The 16439-nt window shown below is 43.8% G+C and overlaps 1 protein-coding gene across 1 annotated transcript; it reads left to right on the top strand.

Moving 5' to 3' along the window:
* The first annotated feature begins 6937 nt into the window (after window positions 1-6937).
* On the top strand, window positions 6938-14691 carry MRPL45 (mitochondrial ribosomal protein L45). Its single transcript, XM_070393583.1, has 8 exons — window positions 6938-7076; window positions 7977-8154; window positions 8582-8699; window positions 10015-10113; window positions 12270-12318; window positions 13292-13441; window positions 13871-14044; window positions 14224-14691. Exons 1-8 carry the CDS (start codon window positions 7011-7013, stop codon window positions 14308-14310), a joined length of 921 nt encoding a protein of 306 aa, XP_070249684.1. The 5' UTR covers window positions 6938-7010; the 3' UTR covers window positions 14311-14691.
* The last annotated feature ends 1748 nt before the right edge of the window (window positions 14692-16439 follow it).

Genomic DNA, 16439 nt, shown 5'->3' on the forward strand with positions numbered 1-16439 from the left:
GATAAGGTCTTCCTTGGATCTTAGGAAACTCTGAAGTGTTTTCAACAACATGTCAAGGAGGCAACAAACATACATCTCACATTCCACAGGACATATAGGGAAAGGGACGTAAGCATAACACAATTAATTGCCCCTCGGGAATTTGGGGATTGTGAGAAGTTTTGTAAAATGAAGAAAGCCCAGGACATTATTATAGTCCATTATTAACATGGCTAAGGGGAGAAGAATGAGATTTGGGGTGGGGCTAGGAACCTGAGTTATGTGCCTAGATAGGCCCTGACTCACTCTGCGATGATGGCCAGTCACTTCTTGGCTCAGTGTTCCAGTCCCCCTTTTCCCCAGCCCCTTCGCCTGCCCAAGTAAAATAAAATAACAATTTTATTCTTTCTTAAGAAAGTCAAACCTGATGGTTTCTATAAAGCACTCTGGGAAATAGCCAGCCTCTGAGTGTAGCAATGTGAGATGATTTTATTCATTTTATAACCCATGTCCTGGGTGATACCTGAACCATGAGGACTATAAACTTCTTTATTTTTGTTGGAATCCTCAGCTGGGGAGGAAATACATAGGTGTTCCGCTTCCTCTTCTCTTCTGTCTCTTCTGTCTTCTGGGAATGACACTGTTGTGTTGCTAAAAGGTCCGTGGGGAGATATTTGGGAGATAACTGGGTAACACCCAACTAGGTCAGGGAATGAGTCAGGGCTCAAGGACTCGATACCAACCTCTCCCACTCCTGCCAGGAAACCTCCTGGGGTGAGACAGAGATGAGAAGGGAGCCAAGGGGCGGGCCTCACGGCTGCCTGCCCTGGGGCCTCTGGCTGGCTGTTTCACCCTGGTTTGCCCTGCAGCTGTACTGTGTCTGCTGACGTGCGAGCCGTGACACACTCTCCCTCCCTCTCTCCTGAACCTCTGCTCAGTCTCAGAAACAGATGGCCCATCCCACCCCACAAGTGACTCTAAGAGAGGTGAGAAGGAAGGGGAAGAACCGAACCAGGTGGAGATCTATCCCTTCAGGAAACAGGGCAAAATACAAGAGACATTTGTCTAGGAGGTGAAGAGGAAGTAGAAACTGCATTCTCCTCTGAGGAATCAGGATAAGAACAGAAGAGCATCGTGGCCGGGCTGACACAGATGATAGAACAGGATGGAGAGCTAAGGCTCAGAAGGACCAAGTAATATTAGCCTGAAATCCTGTAAGACTCAAGAGCAAATGGAAGAGAAAAAAAAAAGTCACAATTCTTGCAAAAGTCTCAGCTCTTGCAAATCCATCTCTCTTTCATCACCATCAATCCCAGTTGGTGGCAATTCTTAGACCTCTCATCCAAGACAAAAAACCAAACCATTCTAGGCACCTAATGTCTACCAGGCACACGTTTCCATAAATGATTTCACGTAGCAGTGCTCACAACAGCCTTACCAGGTAAGTTTTATTATGATCGCCATTTCACAGAGGGGTACACTGAGACTTCAATCACTTAGAGGATTAAAGTGATTTGTTCATAGAGTTTGGAAGTCGTGGGGTCTGTACCGGTTACCAGAGTCCCCAGAGATTCCATTATACCAAATTGTCTTTGATATAAAGTCAAATCAAGTCAAAATAGTAGAGATTTCTTAAAGCTCCTTCAGGAGCAGTGAGGAGCAGACCAAATAAAGAGCAATGGGCAGAGATCTCTAACTCTCTAAAGGTAGGTATTTTAAATCCTGGAATTGTTGGGTTTGCACAGGCCTCCCTGCAGTCTGAGATCCCCGTGCAGCCTTGGTACCCTCTAGTGGAAGTTTTCTGCATTCACACAGCTTCCCTTCAACCCCAAAGAGCTGGAGAGCATCCCAAAAGAATGGTCAGCTGGAAGGTACATGTTTGTAAGTCAGAGTCCATGGCTGGTGAACAGAAGAATACAGACTAAAGGTATGCTAAGCACTTGGTTCACAAGGGGCCCCAAAGGGAGTCCTTGCCAGTGTATTATAAATGAGCTCAGGCCTTTGTGCATTATTAATAAGAGCTAAATACACATCACAGGAGACTGGAGGCTTTTAGGGCTCTAGATTGTGACTTTTTTAAAAAATGAGGAAAATTAGTGGTCAGAGATGTGAGGTGACTTTCTTTAAGGCAGGGTCAGTCAATGTCAGCAATGGTGGGACTCGAACCCATGTCCCCTGCCTCCCAACCCGGAGCCCTTCCCACTGCATCACACTTTTATATTTATTGACTTTAGACATAAATTGATGTGCATATAAGGACATGGGGTTGTAGGTATAATCAGAAAGTTGTTTTTCCTTCGTCTGCCCAGAATCTATACACTTTCCAATTTTTTGTTCAACATGTTTATAGAATGCCTATTATTGCCAAACACTACTCTAGGAATTGCTTTTACAGGGCACCCCAGCACATGACAACAGTTCCCAGGCTTCTGAACCCCGTGTCTACAGCCCTCTGACACCCCTGGAGCTTCTTCCCCATCTCCCAGTGCTCACGTGTGTCGTCAGATTCCTTTCTGTCTCCCTCCTCCAGCAGAGGTAATCCCTGGGAGCAGAAGTGGGTTAGAAACAGATTACTCTGATCCAGGGGCTTTGTTCTCTCTTCTCTAAACATGGCTCTTGGGGGGGGGGGGGGGGGATTGGCGGGGGGGGGGGGGAGGAGTAGGAGGGGGAAGAGACGGTGTCACAAATAGCTTGAAATTCCCTTTTAGGATTATTGCTCGATTTAGCCAGCTGGGGCGAAAGTGGAGCAAGAAGAGGCTAGGGATTAATTCTAGAGCTAGCTTCAAGAGCAGGCAGCATGGACTTCTTTTCTGGCTGAGCTGGAATGAGCAGTATCTTTTTCTAAACATACCTTTAGAGATAAGGAGTCTGAGGCAGGCAGAAATGGCAAAGGGAAAGGCCTTTGCCCTCAGCAGTCGGGCTGAGTGGGAGGACAGATGAGAAAGGACAACAGCTAGGAGAAGAAAGTCGTGCAGCCCAGAAATAAGAAATCACTTTGGACCTGGAAACAGACCTGCCTCTAGGTGGTCTTAGTTCCAACAGAGGTGAGAACTGCTCCCTCGGGGGCCACAGCTAACACACAGGGCTTCCTGGGGATTTCCAGGGCCTATCTGGGTTAGGAGCTGTCTTGCTTTAGGGACATTGCACTGGGGTGGACTCTGGGGGCAGGGATGCTATCTGTGTCCAGCACAAAGAGCAGTTACACGTAGCAGGACTCTGCTAGGCTCTGTACATCCCTTCCAGAGTCATAGGGCTTGGAAGCAGTGGCCATAACTAACCAGAATGGGAACATGTATTAACTCATTTAATGATTTAATAACAATTCTATGAGTTAGGTACATATTTACCCCCTTTGTATAGGTGAGGAGAAGAGCTGGAGCTAAGATGTAAACTTAGGCACTATAGCATTCTCAACCATTACGTGAGCGTCATAGATAGTTAACTCCTGGAGTGACAAAGAAGCCCTGCTAACATTGTTAGCTGGAAATCACTGGAGAACATTTCCTAGAAAGTCAGAATTCTTGGCTTTTCTATGCCACTTTATCTTGGAGAATTCAATTCTGTTCTTCATGCTCTCAGGGAAGGAAGTACAACAGGAATACATGGCAAGCCTATTGCTTGCATTTGTAATCAATAAATACATTGTAATCAGATTCGTTCAGTTCTCCAGAAGGATTTTTCTTTTTTGAATCAACTGTGCTCCTCTTAGAATGCAGGTTACCAGAAAGAACTGCAGGAATTTCCATCTTAGATGCCACCTGCCCCTGAAGGGGGGATAAATGCAAGTACACGCCCCCACTGCTTATGAGATATCCCATTCTTTTTGGCTCCGTTTAGAAATTTCAAAATTTGGAGAAATAAGAAATCAATTTTGCCTTCTGCTTCATCATATTTCATCTGGGATTATATTCATTTATTGAATAAATACATGAATGTCTATTATGTGCAAGACTGTCCTTTGCAAGGCTGAGCCCCTAACCACTTTATTCCTCCCTCTACTTGCACGAGTTCCCTTCTCTTGCTTTTTCTGAAATGTGAATTACTAGGGTTACAGAATTAAGAAATATCCCGTGGTGTTACTTTCCCAGCAGACAGCTCCCAATTTTCCATGGAGTTAATGAGATAGAAAGATATGAATTTTCCAAAAGAGCAGCTAATAGGAAAAGAGAAGCTCATTCATTCATCTCAGAATGAATTAAATGATGTTAACTTCCCTTATTTTTTCATCCAGGCTGATATGAAACAAATTTGCATTCCTTGAGAAGCTGATCAGAGGGCAGGCAGAGGATGATCTGTGATGTGTTGGCTACCATGCGAGGCCAACATAAACTCAACAGTGGAGCAAATAATCCCAGACAGATTATATCAATGTTCCGTATTAATCAATAACTACTCAGTGGAGTGGTGTTTTTTTCACTTCGGTGAGGAGACAAGTAAAATAAAAATTTCATGTTTTATTTTCTGGGGCATAGATTGACAGAAGTCTGTTAAGAAATGACTAGATATCTCTAATTTAACTGCTTAATGATATATGTTCTTTAATTAATACATACATATGGCAACTAACTTCATGTTGCTACTAGTGTGTAACGCTGTAGGTTCAGTGCTATGGCTAGGGCTGATAGGGGAATTCTTACCCTTGAAGAATTTGCAGTAGAGTTGAGAAGTCAAGATTTAAGACAATGCATGTGATCCCCAAACCCAAAAGTAATCTCTCTCTTTCCTTTCATAGTCCTTAGCATTTTACCCGGAACTTTGTAGCAATTCTATTCCAGCCAGTAAGCTCTTTATGTACATACCATAGTTTCTGACTCATTGCAAAATACTGTAGGTAAGTGCTCAAGAAACACTAATTGTCAGGATAAGATAAGAACCTATGGGTAAGCTGCCCCTGCGAGGCTCCGATGGCCCCTGGGAAGCCGGCGGAACAGCGCAAACCGCCCGGACAGCTTTGTCGACGACGGCCTGCGAACCAGAGTGCAGCCCCAAGCACAACTATCACCCGAAGGGCGAGAGGGGCGAGAGCAGCTGTAGTGTTGCTTTCTCCTCACTTTTGGTAGCGAAATCCTCATTTTAAACATAAGAGGACACGTTATTTTAAAAAGCCGTTACATGTCTCTGTACCCTTTCTGAGTAGAGCGTGAACAAGTCGTGAGAGACCTTTCCGAACACAGGGACACGTTGTGGATGGAAATAGCCACATTTTCCATGTGTATGACCTTTGACCCGGCAACAAAAAGCGTATACCTATGGTTGAGGACAGTGGGGGGGGGGGGGGGGGGTTAAGGGCAGAGGGTGGGGTGGGAACTGGGTGGAGGGGAGCTATGGGGGGGATAAAGGGGGACAACTGTAATAATCTGAACAATAAAGATTTATTTTTTTAAAAAAAGAACCTATGGGTAAGTGGAAAGTGTTTGCCATTCAGCAATGATTACAGCACTGGATTTTCCAGGATGATACCAACGTCATGCATCCTTAAACAACTGAATGTGAAGCAGGACAGCCTAGTAGTTCATGGGTTCTGGAATTAGACTGCTTGGATTTGAATCTCAGTTCTGCCAGTTATTAGCCATCGAATCTTTTTTTAAATTATATTTTTATTGATTTTTAAAAATATATATATATATTTTTTTAAATATATTTTATTGATTTTTCACAGAGAGGAAGGGAGAGGGATAGAGAGTTAGAAACATCAATCAGCTGCCTCCTGCACACCCTTTAATGGGGATGTGCCCCCAACCAAGGTACATGCCCTTGACCGGAATCGAACCTGGGACCTTTCAGTCTGCAGGCTGATGCTCTATCCACTGAGCCAAACCGGTTAGGGCTTTTAAAATATATTTTATTGATTTTTTACAGAGAGGAAGGGAGAGGGATAGAGAGTTAGAAACATTGATCAACTGCCTCCTGCACACTCCCTACTGTGTATGTGCCCACAACCAAGGTACATGCCCTTGACCAGAATCGAACCTGGGACGCTTGAGTCTGCAGGCCAACGATCTATCCACTGAGCCAAACCGGTTAGGGCTATTTTTATTGATTTTAGAGAGGAAGGGAGAGGGAGAGATAAAAACATCAATGATGAGAGAGAATCATTGATTGGCTACCTCCTGCATGCCCCACATTGGGGATCGAGACCCAGGCATGTGCCCTTGATCAGAATTGAACCCGGGACCCTTCAGTTGGCAGGCTGATGCTGTATCCACTGAGCCAAACCGGCCAGGGCTAGCATCCAATCTTAATTTTTGTAATTTCTCTAAGACCCAACCTCCTATGTAAAAGGAGAATATTACTCTTGTTTGTGGTGAAAAGTAATTTAATTAATACATGTAAATGCTTAGAAAATTGCTTGGCACCCGGTAAACATTTCTAAGTGTAAGCTATTATTTGTTCATGTTAACCCCATCCCTCTGTCCCAAAATGACAGATAAGAAATGTTTTCGTCGCCCACGTGTCTTTTGCTTCAATAAACGCAGTAGCCAGTATGTTTGTTCAATAAACATACTAGTCATCTGACATTAAGAAAAAATTTTCTTTACACAGTACAGATTGGGAAAACTAGGGCTTAAGTTTAAGGTCACAGCACATTGAGGTCAGATACAAACCCAGAAACTAATCGTGATTGCCTATCTGGGATCAAAGTAGGCATTGGGAAAAAACACTGGTCTCGGAAGAGCCACACCTTTTCATCAGCCTCCAAACTGAAACCAGGTGCAGCGCCGGCCCAATCACATAAGAATGCAGCAACTCCGGGCCGCCTGCACGCCTCCTGCGCAGGCGCAGCTCGCGCTCCAGCGCTCCCGGGTGGGCGCGTGACAGCCGTGCGCTCCCCCCTCCCCCCAACGCCGTCTCAGTGCGCACGCGTAGTCTACACGCCACGCGCACGTGCGCGTTCACGCTGCTCACACTTCGGCGAGGGGAGCGCGCCCTGGAAAATTCCACACCCGAGCCAGCTCCACCCTACGCGCCTTCTCTCCGGTCCCGGGCTCTTCGCTCTTAGTCCCCAACCCAGAAGCCTTTGCGCGGACAAAATGGCTGCCCCCATGCCGCGGGGGCTGACTTGCTTATCCAGGGCTTTAGGATGGTGGTCTCGACAGGTGGGTAGGGAGGGGGCCGATAGGGCTCCAGGAGCTGGAGGAGGAGGACAGGGGAGAGGGAACTACTCCCTTCGCAGTTGTCCTTGGTGAGCTTGGAGGGTACGAGTCACTCCGAGGCGAGGGAAGAGTTTAAGGTAGACGGGGACCCAGCTACTGAGTAAGTGGCTAAGTAGCGAAGGCCTCGGTAGGGCCAGGAAGGGGAGCAAATTCCCGGGGATTAAGGTTCTGCGGTTTGGTCTGGGTTTGTTTGGCGGGAAGGGTTTAAAGGTAATGGTTTGGAAGGTGAGCTCGCTTCCCCTTGATTCTATAAACGTCCGAAATGGAGCAACATCTGCCACTGTACCTGCCTGAGCAAACCTCATGGTCAGAGAGAAAAGGAACTGGCCTTTAAACAGCTGATTAACCAGTTGGGAGCGATAATGACTGAAATTTACAGTGAGGATACCAATAGAATGAGCAGAATGTAATCTCAGTAAAAAATAAAATAAAATAGAAGAGATGCCAAGACTTTTCTTATGCTTTAATAATAGCATTCTGCTCATTTCAGCCTCGGGTCGGTGTTTAATCCCCATCAGACTGAAGTTTTCTTTGAAAGCAGAAGCCTTGCTTTAGTCGCTCTGTATCCCTAGGAGTTGGCGTAGGCCTGCACTATGGAGAATACTAAAGGGAAGCCTTTAGTAAATGTTGAGTCGTTAGTAAAAGGTGCTTACTAGCTTCTAGTAAGAAACACCCATAAATGTTAAAGTAGTAATGCATTCCTTCCCCGCCCCCCCAATAGATGGCTTTATAATTGTTCCTAAGTCATTCTTTGTATATTCCCTTTTGACCTTTGCTTAGAGTTTGTTCAAGATAGTAGTTTTTTCCAAGTTTACCTATATCCTAACCTTTCCTGCGTTCCAGCCCGTCCTGGTGACTCAGTCCATAGCTGTAGTTCCAGTGAGAACTAAAAAACGTTTCACACCTCCTACTTATGAACCCAAATACAAATCAGAAAAGGAATTTGTAGAACATTTCCGGAAAGCGGGAGTTGTCATTCCTCCAGAACGTTTGGAGCGCCCCATACATCTGGCCTGTACAGGTGAGGCATGGTGTTTCTGAGACCTTGACCCATTCCCCTTCTGTCAGAGATCATCTGGAAAGTAAAATGATTTGGACTATGGTCGACACTAGTTAATTAACCACAAAACCAGTGGATCAATAGAGCCTCAATAACGATTTACTTTGTATGCACTGTATTTCATGAGGTCATCTTTGATCTTGTTTTCCCACTATTCTTCGAAGGCAAAGGTGAAATTTCCCCATTTTGTACAAGTAGAAACTGAGGCTCTGAGAGGAGACTTAGGTTACCTTATTCTATTTTTTCTAATGTAACATGATTCCCTCTACATGAAAGTCTAGTTCATTAGTCTACTTTATTTAGGATCCCTCCTAATTTTATGTGACTTCAAGATGACTTTTTCTCAGTCTTTCAATGCTTTCTTTGGTGTCTCCTTCTCTCATTTCAGGTAATATCTTTGACCCCTATGTTCCTCCAGAGGGTGATGCTCGGGTGTCACCTCTTTCAAAGGAAGGACTGGCACAGAAAACTGAACGATGGAAGAAGAATGTGGCATCACAGTTGTCGTAGGTGTCTGAGACAACTGGGAGCTAATATTAGAATAAAATTTCTTGTTGCTACTTTATTCCAGAGAGATCATCTTGGGCTAATTGGATTGGATATAACTCCCATAACAATTTGACATTGTTTTCTTTCTCTGTAATAGAGTCTGTAGTTAATGTAGAATAATATGGGCATTCTGATTCTTAGCATCTCAACCTTTTTGGTTGTTTTTGTCACATCAATTAGGGAGTTGACTTTGAAGTTTGTAGGACTTTTAAAAAATATATTTTTAAAATAAAAATAAATTTTATTAAAATATATGTTTACTTAATTATTTTTTAAAAATATTTTTTAAATTGATTTCAGAGAGAAAAAATATTTTTATTGATTCCATACTGACGGGGAAGTTTGTAGGACTTTTTTTTTTAATCACATATTTTGTTTTATTATTTTTTTAATATGTTTTTATTGATTTCAGCGAGGAAGGAAGAGGGAGAGAGATAGAAACATCAATAGTGAGAGAGAATCACTGATTGACTACCTCCTGCACACCCTTCACTGTGGATTGAGCCCACAACCGGGCATAGGCCCTGACCAGGAATCGAACTGTGATCTCCTGGTTCATAGGTCGATGCTCAACCATTGAGCCATACCAGCCAGGCCTGAGTCTTTTTGTAAGATATTTTTATTGATTGATTTTAGAGGGAGAGAGAAACATCAATTTGTTGTTCCACTTATTTGTGTATTCATGCACTGATCAGGGATTGAATTCGCAACCTTGGTGTATCAGGATGATGCTCTAACCAACTAAGCCACCCAGCCAGGGTTCATTCTGACTCTTTAAAAAAAAAAAAAAAAAAAATATATATATATATATATATATATCTTTATTGATTTCAGAGAGGAATGGAGAAGGAGAGAGAGATAGAAACATCAATGATGAGAGAGAATCATCGATCACCTGCCTCCTGCATGCCCCCTACTGGGGATTTAGCCCACAACCATGATTGGGAATCAAACTGTGACCTGGTTCATAGGTCGATACTCATAGGGCTCATTCTGACTCTTGAGCCTTCCTATGACACCTGTGTTTTCTTTCTTAGTGCTTATAGGATGTTTTCTTTGATGCCAGAATTATGAAATTTTACTATAAGAAACCTTGGTCTTTCTTTAGAATGATTAATTAAAATGAGAGTTAGAAGGTTGAATTCATAGGACTTGACACATTTAAAAAACAATTACTGAATAAATAATTAGATAGACATTAATGGAGATAAAGCTGTGAGTTACAGAATTGAATGAAGTCTTTAAAAATGATTCTCACGCTTAATTTTACAGCGTACGGAAGATAAGAGAATATGATGCTAATTTTAAAATAAAGGACTTCCCTGAAAAAGCTAAGGATATCTTCATTGAAGCTCACCTTTGTCTAAACAAGTAAGTGAACCCCCTGTCTTATACCCATTATGGTCTCATGGCCAGCAGTACTAAAACCATGGCATCATTTGCTCTGGTCTCTGTGATCCACCAGGCTGACCAAAATGTGCAACGCCCAAATTTTGGAGGGCAAGGTCCCTACTATCTGCCCTAGCACCAGCCATCCACTGCAGAAACACAGGCCACTATCCCATAGTCATGATAGAGCTGAGGGAAGAGGGATGATAGATAGTTTGCACATATTGTTCTTCTACCCAAGATCACTAGCCCCTCCCCTCAGCAGGCACTCCCCTGGCTGTTATAGTGTCCAGTCAGAATCCAGAGTTCTGAAATGGTGGTTCTGGTCATTTTTTCTAAGTTGCCAGTTGTTTCAATGGAGGGACCAACCCTAGAGCTTCCTATTCAATTATTTTGCTTAATGTCTTGAGTCTGTTGTTTTTACTGGGTAGATTCCAGGTCTCCTTTTGAAATGTTTAGTTGTAAGCTCATCTTCATTGGAGAATGTTTCTTCTGAGGAAATCCTCAACAAGCTAAGTTATGAACATGCTCCCAGAGCGGTTTTGTGTGTGTTTCTGCCAGATACCTCAGGGATATCATGGACCAGGTATCAATTTTTATGTTAATTTCTTAGCTTAGGAATTCTTACACCATAAATTTCATATCCACATTTGCGTATAATGTGGGCTTAGAGCTTTAATTTTTCAGTTTCTTTGTTTTTATTTTTTCTCCCACGCACAGCCCTAGACAGAGAGAAGCATTATCTCTAGGTTGGTGGGCTATTTTTCTAGTCTCTATTTCCTGCAGGTGCAGGACTCGTATGGTCATCACTTTATTCAGGGATTTCAGTTCCAACTCCCTGTTTTTGGAGGGTCCAAGGTTTTAGGAAGGAACCAGCCCCTAGTCTTCAGACCCTATTTCTGGATCCCTTCGTTATCCCTTGTGCTGTTGTAGCAGATTGTATTCTTTCCATCTGGTGTTTGTTCCTTCTTCCTTTCTGGCGTCTAGGGATTTACCTATCTTTCTAGTGAACTAGGACAGTGTATTTAAAAATGTGTGTGTGTGTGTGTGTCTGTGTGTATCATATTCTATCCTACATTTCTAGATGTTTATAGTGGGTGTAGTTTTACATTAGTTCAGTCCATAATGTTACCAGAAGCAGATGTCTTTATTTTTTAGTGTCAATTCCATTGTAAAATAGTAAGTGAACTCATAGAAAAGGGAATTTATTTCTCCTGAGGATTTCTAGGTCAGTATAGTGAGGAGGAAGGGTTCATTCAGAGGTGCCAGACAGAGTGGTTGAGGTAGCTATCACCACAATTCAGCATAGTCTAGTCTAGAGCTACAGCAGGAGAAATGAGTTGGGATCTTTTCTCTTGGAAATAGAGGTGGGAGGGAAGCAGATAGAACTAATTCCTTACCCATTCTGGGATTAGAGTCAAGAATTTTTAAAGGGATAAAGACTTAAACTGCCCAGGAAGTATTAAACTGTGAGGGAAAGTCGTGAATGTGTACATAAAGAAACTAATCTGTACTCTTAGGTTTATATGAAACTCCTCAGTTAGGAATCTTCCTAAAATCTTGTATGCACAAAGGCTGGGGTTTGCTATCTGTTTTCTTACTCCTACTGCATAGAATCAGCATGACTAGGACACTGTGGCAGTAACAAAGATCGGCGTGGGGGAGGGTAGCACGGACCAGAAAAGATAGATGATTATCTTTGGCGAGGTTCAAAGATGACAGTGTAAGATTCAAGGCCCAGCCAGTTGGCACTGGTGATGTGTCTGCGGTAAGAAGAGAAGATGAGCTTTTGATTGTTGTTATGTTGGGTTTTGTTCCGTGTTGCAGCTTAGAACAAAAACTAGTCCCCATGTCAGCATCTCTTGCCCATCTTAAGGATGTATATGATAATTTCAGAGAAATTTCTTTCTGCTCCTGAGATTCAGACCTAACTTTACTCGGCTGTGGAGCTCAGGATTTTCTGGTAAATCAGGTTGCTGTTCATCTTGTGTCTCCAGGACTTAGCATATCACCTGGCCTATGGTAGGAGTAAAGAAAATATTTGTAAAAATGAATTGTTTTTCATTCTCAGGGTCATTTTCAACTTTCATACAGGGTATCATAAAAGCAGGAGTCAATGATATGTATCTCTTTTTTAGCTCAGACCATGACCGACTTCATACCTTGGCAACTGAAAACTGTTTTCCGGTAGGTTCTCAGCCTTAGAATTGTGGGATGCTGAATGGGCGTATTGTAGACATCACCTTTGGTTTTCTTAAGTAAGATCAGTTTTGAAAATGCAGGAAGTTTAAAGCAAAAGCTGAAGTTTTTGCCTGAATGATAATGACTTGATGTGGACTTTGGTAAGGGCCATGCAAATGAGGAAGGAGAAAGTCCCTCAACAAGCAGTACTGAAACCTTAGGTGTGGATCTTGAGCTCAGGGTGTGGGCCAAGGTAGGCCAGCCTACACTTGCCTACACTATAAAAAGGATTTAATGAGCATTCACAAGGCTTATATGGTGTGGTAACAGGGGTGCTAGGTACTTTGGGAGACCCCCAAGGAGGGGGGCTTTGTGATTCAAGAATAAGAACTTCAGTTTCTATCAGTTCGGCCTTATCTCCCTAGGGACAGGGATAGCTAACCAAGTCTCAGCAGTGTAGGATTTTATATCCCTGTAAAATCCCACTCTTCTCTGCTAAAAAGGGGAGGGGGACAACCTATATGCAATCAGCAGCAATACATTCAATAATTACCAGAATATGAAAGTGTATGGGAGGTTGGGTGGTGAACACACAATGTAATATTCAGATGATGTATTATAGAATTGAACACCTGAAACCTATATAATTTTATTAATGAATATCACCCCAATAAACTCAATAAAAAAGGGGAAAAAATCAAGCTGTCAGTTTGGAGTGTGGTTTTCATTGATTTGGAGACGGGTCCTCAAGGAGGTAGGTAGGTCTTGAGTTGTGATTTAAATGAAAAGAGGGTTGTTGTGAGGTGGGCTTGAGCAATAGTTCAATGAGAACTTGGGATGGTTGAAAAGAAAGCATTTGGTGGGAAATGTTGCATGTTGGTTGAAATATTGCAAGAAGAGAGAGCAGGTGTGGAAGGAAGCACCAGCTTTCGTAAAAGGAGGGAAAAACTCAGTAGAACTTGTTCTCTTCTGCCTTCAGGACATGGTCTGGGACCTCCAATATAAGACCGTCCGCTGGAGCTTCGTAGAGTCTTTAGAGCCAGCCCAAGTGGTTCAGGTTCGCTGTTCAAGTATGGTGAACCAGGGCAATGTATATGGCCAGGTCACCGTCCGCATGCATACCCGGCAGGTAGAGTCACCAGTCTGCTTTCCTCCCAGCTGCTTTTCTTCACTCAGGTTGGGCACCTACCTCTGGAATTATGGCCACAGCTCCCCAGGACTGTGGGTTCTAAGGACAGGTTTACTGTGGTCTTCCCTGCCCTTTCCCTACACCCTTCCTACTGCTGGAAGTTAGCTCTGCGAGGACAGATGCAAGGATATTCTCTCCCACCCTTCCTAGTCTCAACTTCCTCCCTCCTCCCCTCCCCAGTCAAAAATACTTCTAAAAGTAAAGTGTCAATAGTTGATCAGTTAATCTAGATTCAGAATTCTGAGATAATTTTTCTACCCATTAAAATGTTTTGTTATGGTTGTCTTTTAAACGGTTGTGTGCAAAAAAACAAAACCAGACACAACAGTTCTGAGGATGAACTGGCCAGACTTGCTTTCATCCTTGCAGACTTTGGCCATCTATGACCGGTTTGGCCGACTGATGTACGGACAGGAAGGTGTGCCCAAGGATGTCCTGGAGTATGTTGTTTTTGAAAAGCACCTGACAAACCCCTATGGAAGCTGGAGAATGCATGGCAAGGTCGTGCCTGCGTGGGCACCCCCCAAGCAGCCTATCCTTAAGGTAAGGCAGCTTGCGTGATTTGAAAGAGCTGAGGCCACAGTAGTGGTATGCTGTCAGTCCTGTTATGCGCCCCCTCGTGGAGAGAGGGGGTGATGCAGCACCAGGGAAGGGGTGGGCATGAAGGTGAGTGGGTGAGCCTGGGGCTTGGATGATAGATAACTCAGCTTCCTGCTTTTCAGACGGTGATGATCCCTGGCCCCCAATTGAAACCTGGGGAAGACTATGAAGAGCCACAAGGAGAGGCCCATAAGTCTCAGCTAGCCTGAGGGCAAAAATGACTCCTGGGGTGAAGTATGGGCGATGAGGTGGCTGGGAGCTGTGAAGTCGTCCATCTCCATCACGCTGTAGAAAGAACCATCTTTGTTCTCTCCTGTTCTGCTGCGGTCATTACAGCAGCCTCATCCTCGATAACCACAGCTGATGGCCGGGCCCAGGTGGGTGGCTGTTACGCACAGCCCTGGACCCACTTCTTTTAAATTGTATATCTACCTTCTGGGTCCAGATGAAAGACACTATGTTTCAGAGAACGTGTGACACCAGTTTTTCCTGCGGCAGGGACTGTCTGGAGCAAACTGGCAGAATTTTCTTTCTCACCACAGGACAGGGATCAGAGTTTGAAATAAAACACTCCTGCAGTGTTGGATCAATTGTGGTTGGTTCTGTCCATATTCCCTGGTTCAGGCTAGAAGTAGACCAGCCTTCAAATGGCAGTAATGGAAAACAGGCTTAATTGTGAGTGATGTGACTTCCAGGAAATCCAGACTTGGGAAAAATAATTAGTGTTTATAAGAGATGGTATCATTTAAGAGGATCTTTTCTCATACACTGACTCACTGAATCAGCATTCGTATTTCACAGAAGAATGTAAATCCAAAGAAATCATTTCTCAGCCTTTGGAACGTGTTCCTAATTATCAGCTGTGCCCTGGTATGATCCCAGGAAGCATGGGGGAAGTTCATACATTGGGGTAGTCCATCTGTAAAACTTGGTTCCCTGACTTTGATCGCCTTTTAGAGTAGGCGACTATTTTCAGCCCAACCCTGGGAAAGCAAAGGCACCAGACTATGGGCCTGTGTAGAGTGGAACAACTCAGCCCCTTCTTGTTCCTTAGCTCCAGCTGGACTGTCAGGAGGAAGAAGTGGGACTGCCCAGGTGTCCTGTGTCATTGGAAGTTAATGACAAGGGAAATCAGTCTGTACCCAGCAGCAAGCTTGGCTTATAGTACTATTGCTTCGTCAGCCCAGTGTGGCCTTCCCTGGAAAAACAGGACCTTAATTCTCATACTTCGTATTTTTCAAGCCTAGAATTTTCTTTTAAGGAGTCTGTAAGTTAGGGTAAGGATTAATCTGTTCTGCCCTTGACCTGAGAGTAGAATCCAAATAAACTGGAATCGGTTGAGAATAATCTAACTCCTCAGTCCTTCTAACGCTGCCGTCTCAGCAAAGCAGCAAACCGACCACGCCTCACCGGGGAAGATGGTTGTTTTTGCAACAGCTGCTGAGTGCTGGCTATGGAAACAAGATGTGGAGGCTTAGGGAAGAGGCAGCATTGATGGGTTAATCCAAAACAGCCACTCTCATCATGCTACTTAGTTTCAACCTCTTTGGCTTAAAATGTACATCATTTTGCAGCCCATGTAAGGTTTGGTCATACCCTATTTGTGTGATCCCCAGATTAAGGCAAAATGAGATGGGAAGTGCTTTGAGCAGGATCCACAGCCAGGAGGAATAAGGGGAGGTAACCCAGGTTGGGTAGGGAAGCAGAGAAACAAAGCACGCTTACTGGGCAAATGATAGATTGATTCTCTGAATATGTGAAAACAGTGCTTTAAATAAGCTGTTTCACCCCACTCCCCAGATCTGTCTCCGGGGTCTCTAGATAATCCTAAACAGCAGCTCAGCGGTAGCTGCCACAGGGAGCCAGAGGATAAGTGCAGTTTTCATTTCCCCTTGGGATCAAATCCAGATGAGCGAATGGCCCAGATGTGAAGGATTGGCTAGAAAGGCCAGGCAGAGCCCATCTGCAGTGCCAGCCACAGAGCTGAAGTCCTGAAGGCTGCAGTGTTGTTACCTTGGGCTTTAGAGCAAGCATTGTTTTAATTCCTGTTCTTGTTTAAAAACATTGAAAAAAGAAAATCACCGTAATGAATAAAGCTACAACCAACTGCCAAGGGAAAGCATTCTTTATTTTTTTCTATATGGTTTATTTCACAGCAGTGGGTATAGAGACAATATTTTTGTTCCCAGCTAGACCAGACCCAATGGGATTGTTCTGAGGTGCGCAGTTAGCAAAATATGCATTGGTTCAGAAGCTGTGGGGTTAACCAGCCAGAGCCCAGAGCAACAACACACATCAAATACTTCTGTAGACAGGAGAGCAAGGGTATTTAGTTCCT

The sequence above is a fragment of the Myotis yumanensis genome, unplaced genomic scaffold (assembly GCF_028538775.1).
Source record: "Myotis yumanensis isolate MYYU_CA2020_CCGP unplaced genomic scaffold, mMyoYum1.0.hap1 SCAF_16, whole genome shotgun sequence".
Lineage (NCBI taxonomy): Eukaryota > Metazoa > Chordata > Mammalia > Chiroptera > Vespertilionidae > Myotis > Myotis yumanensis.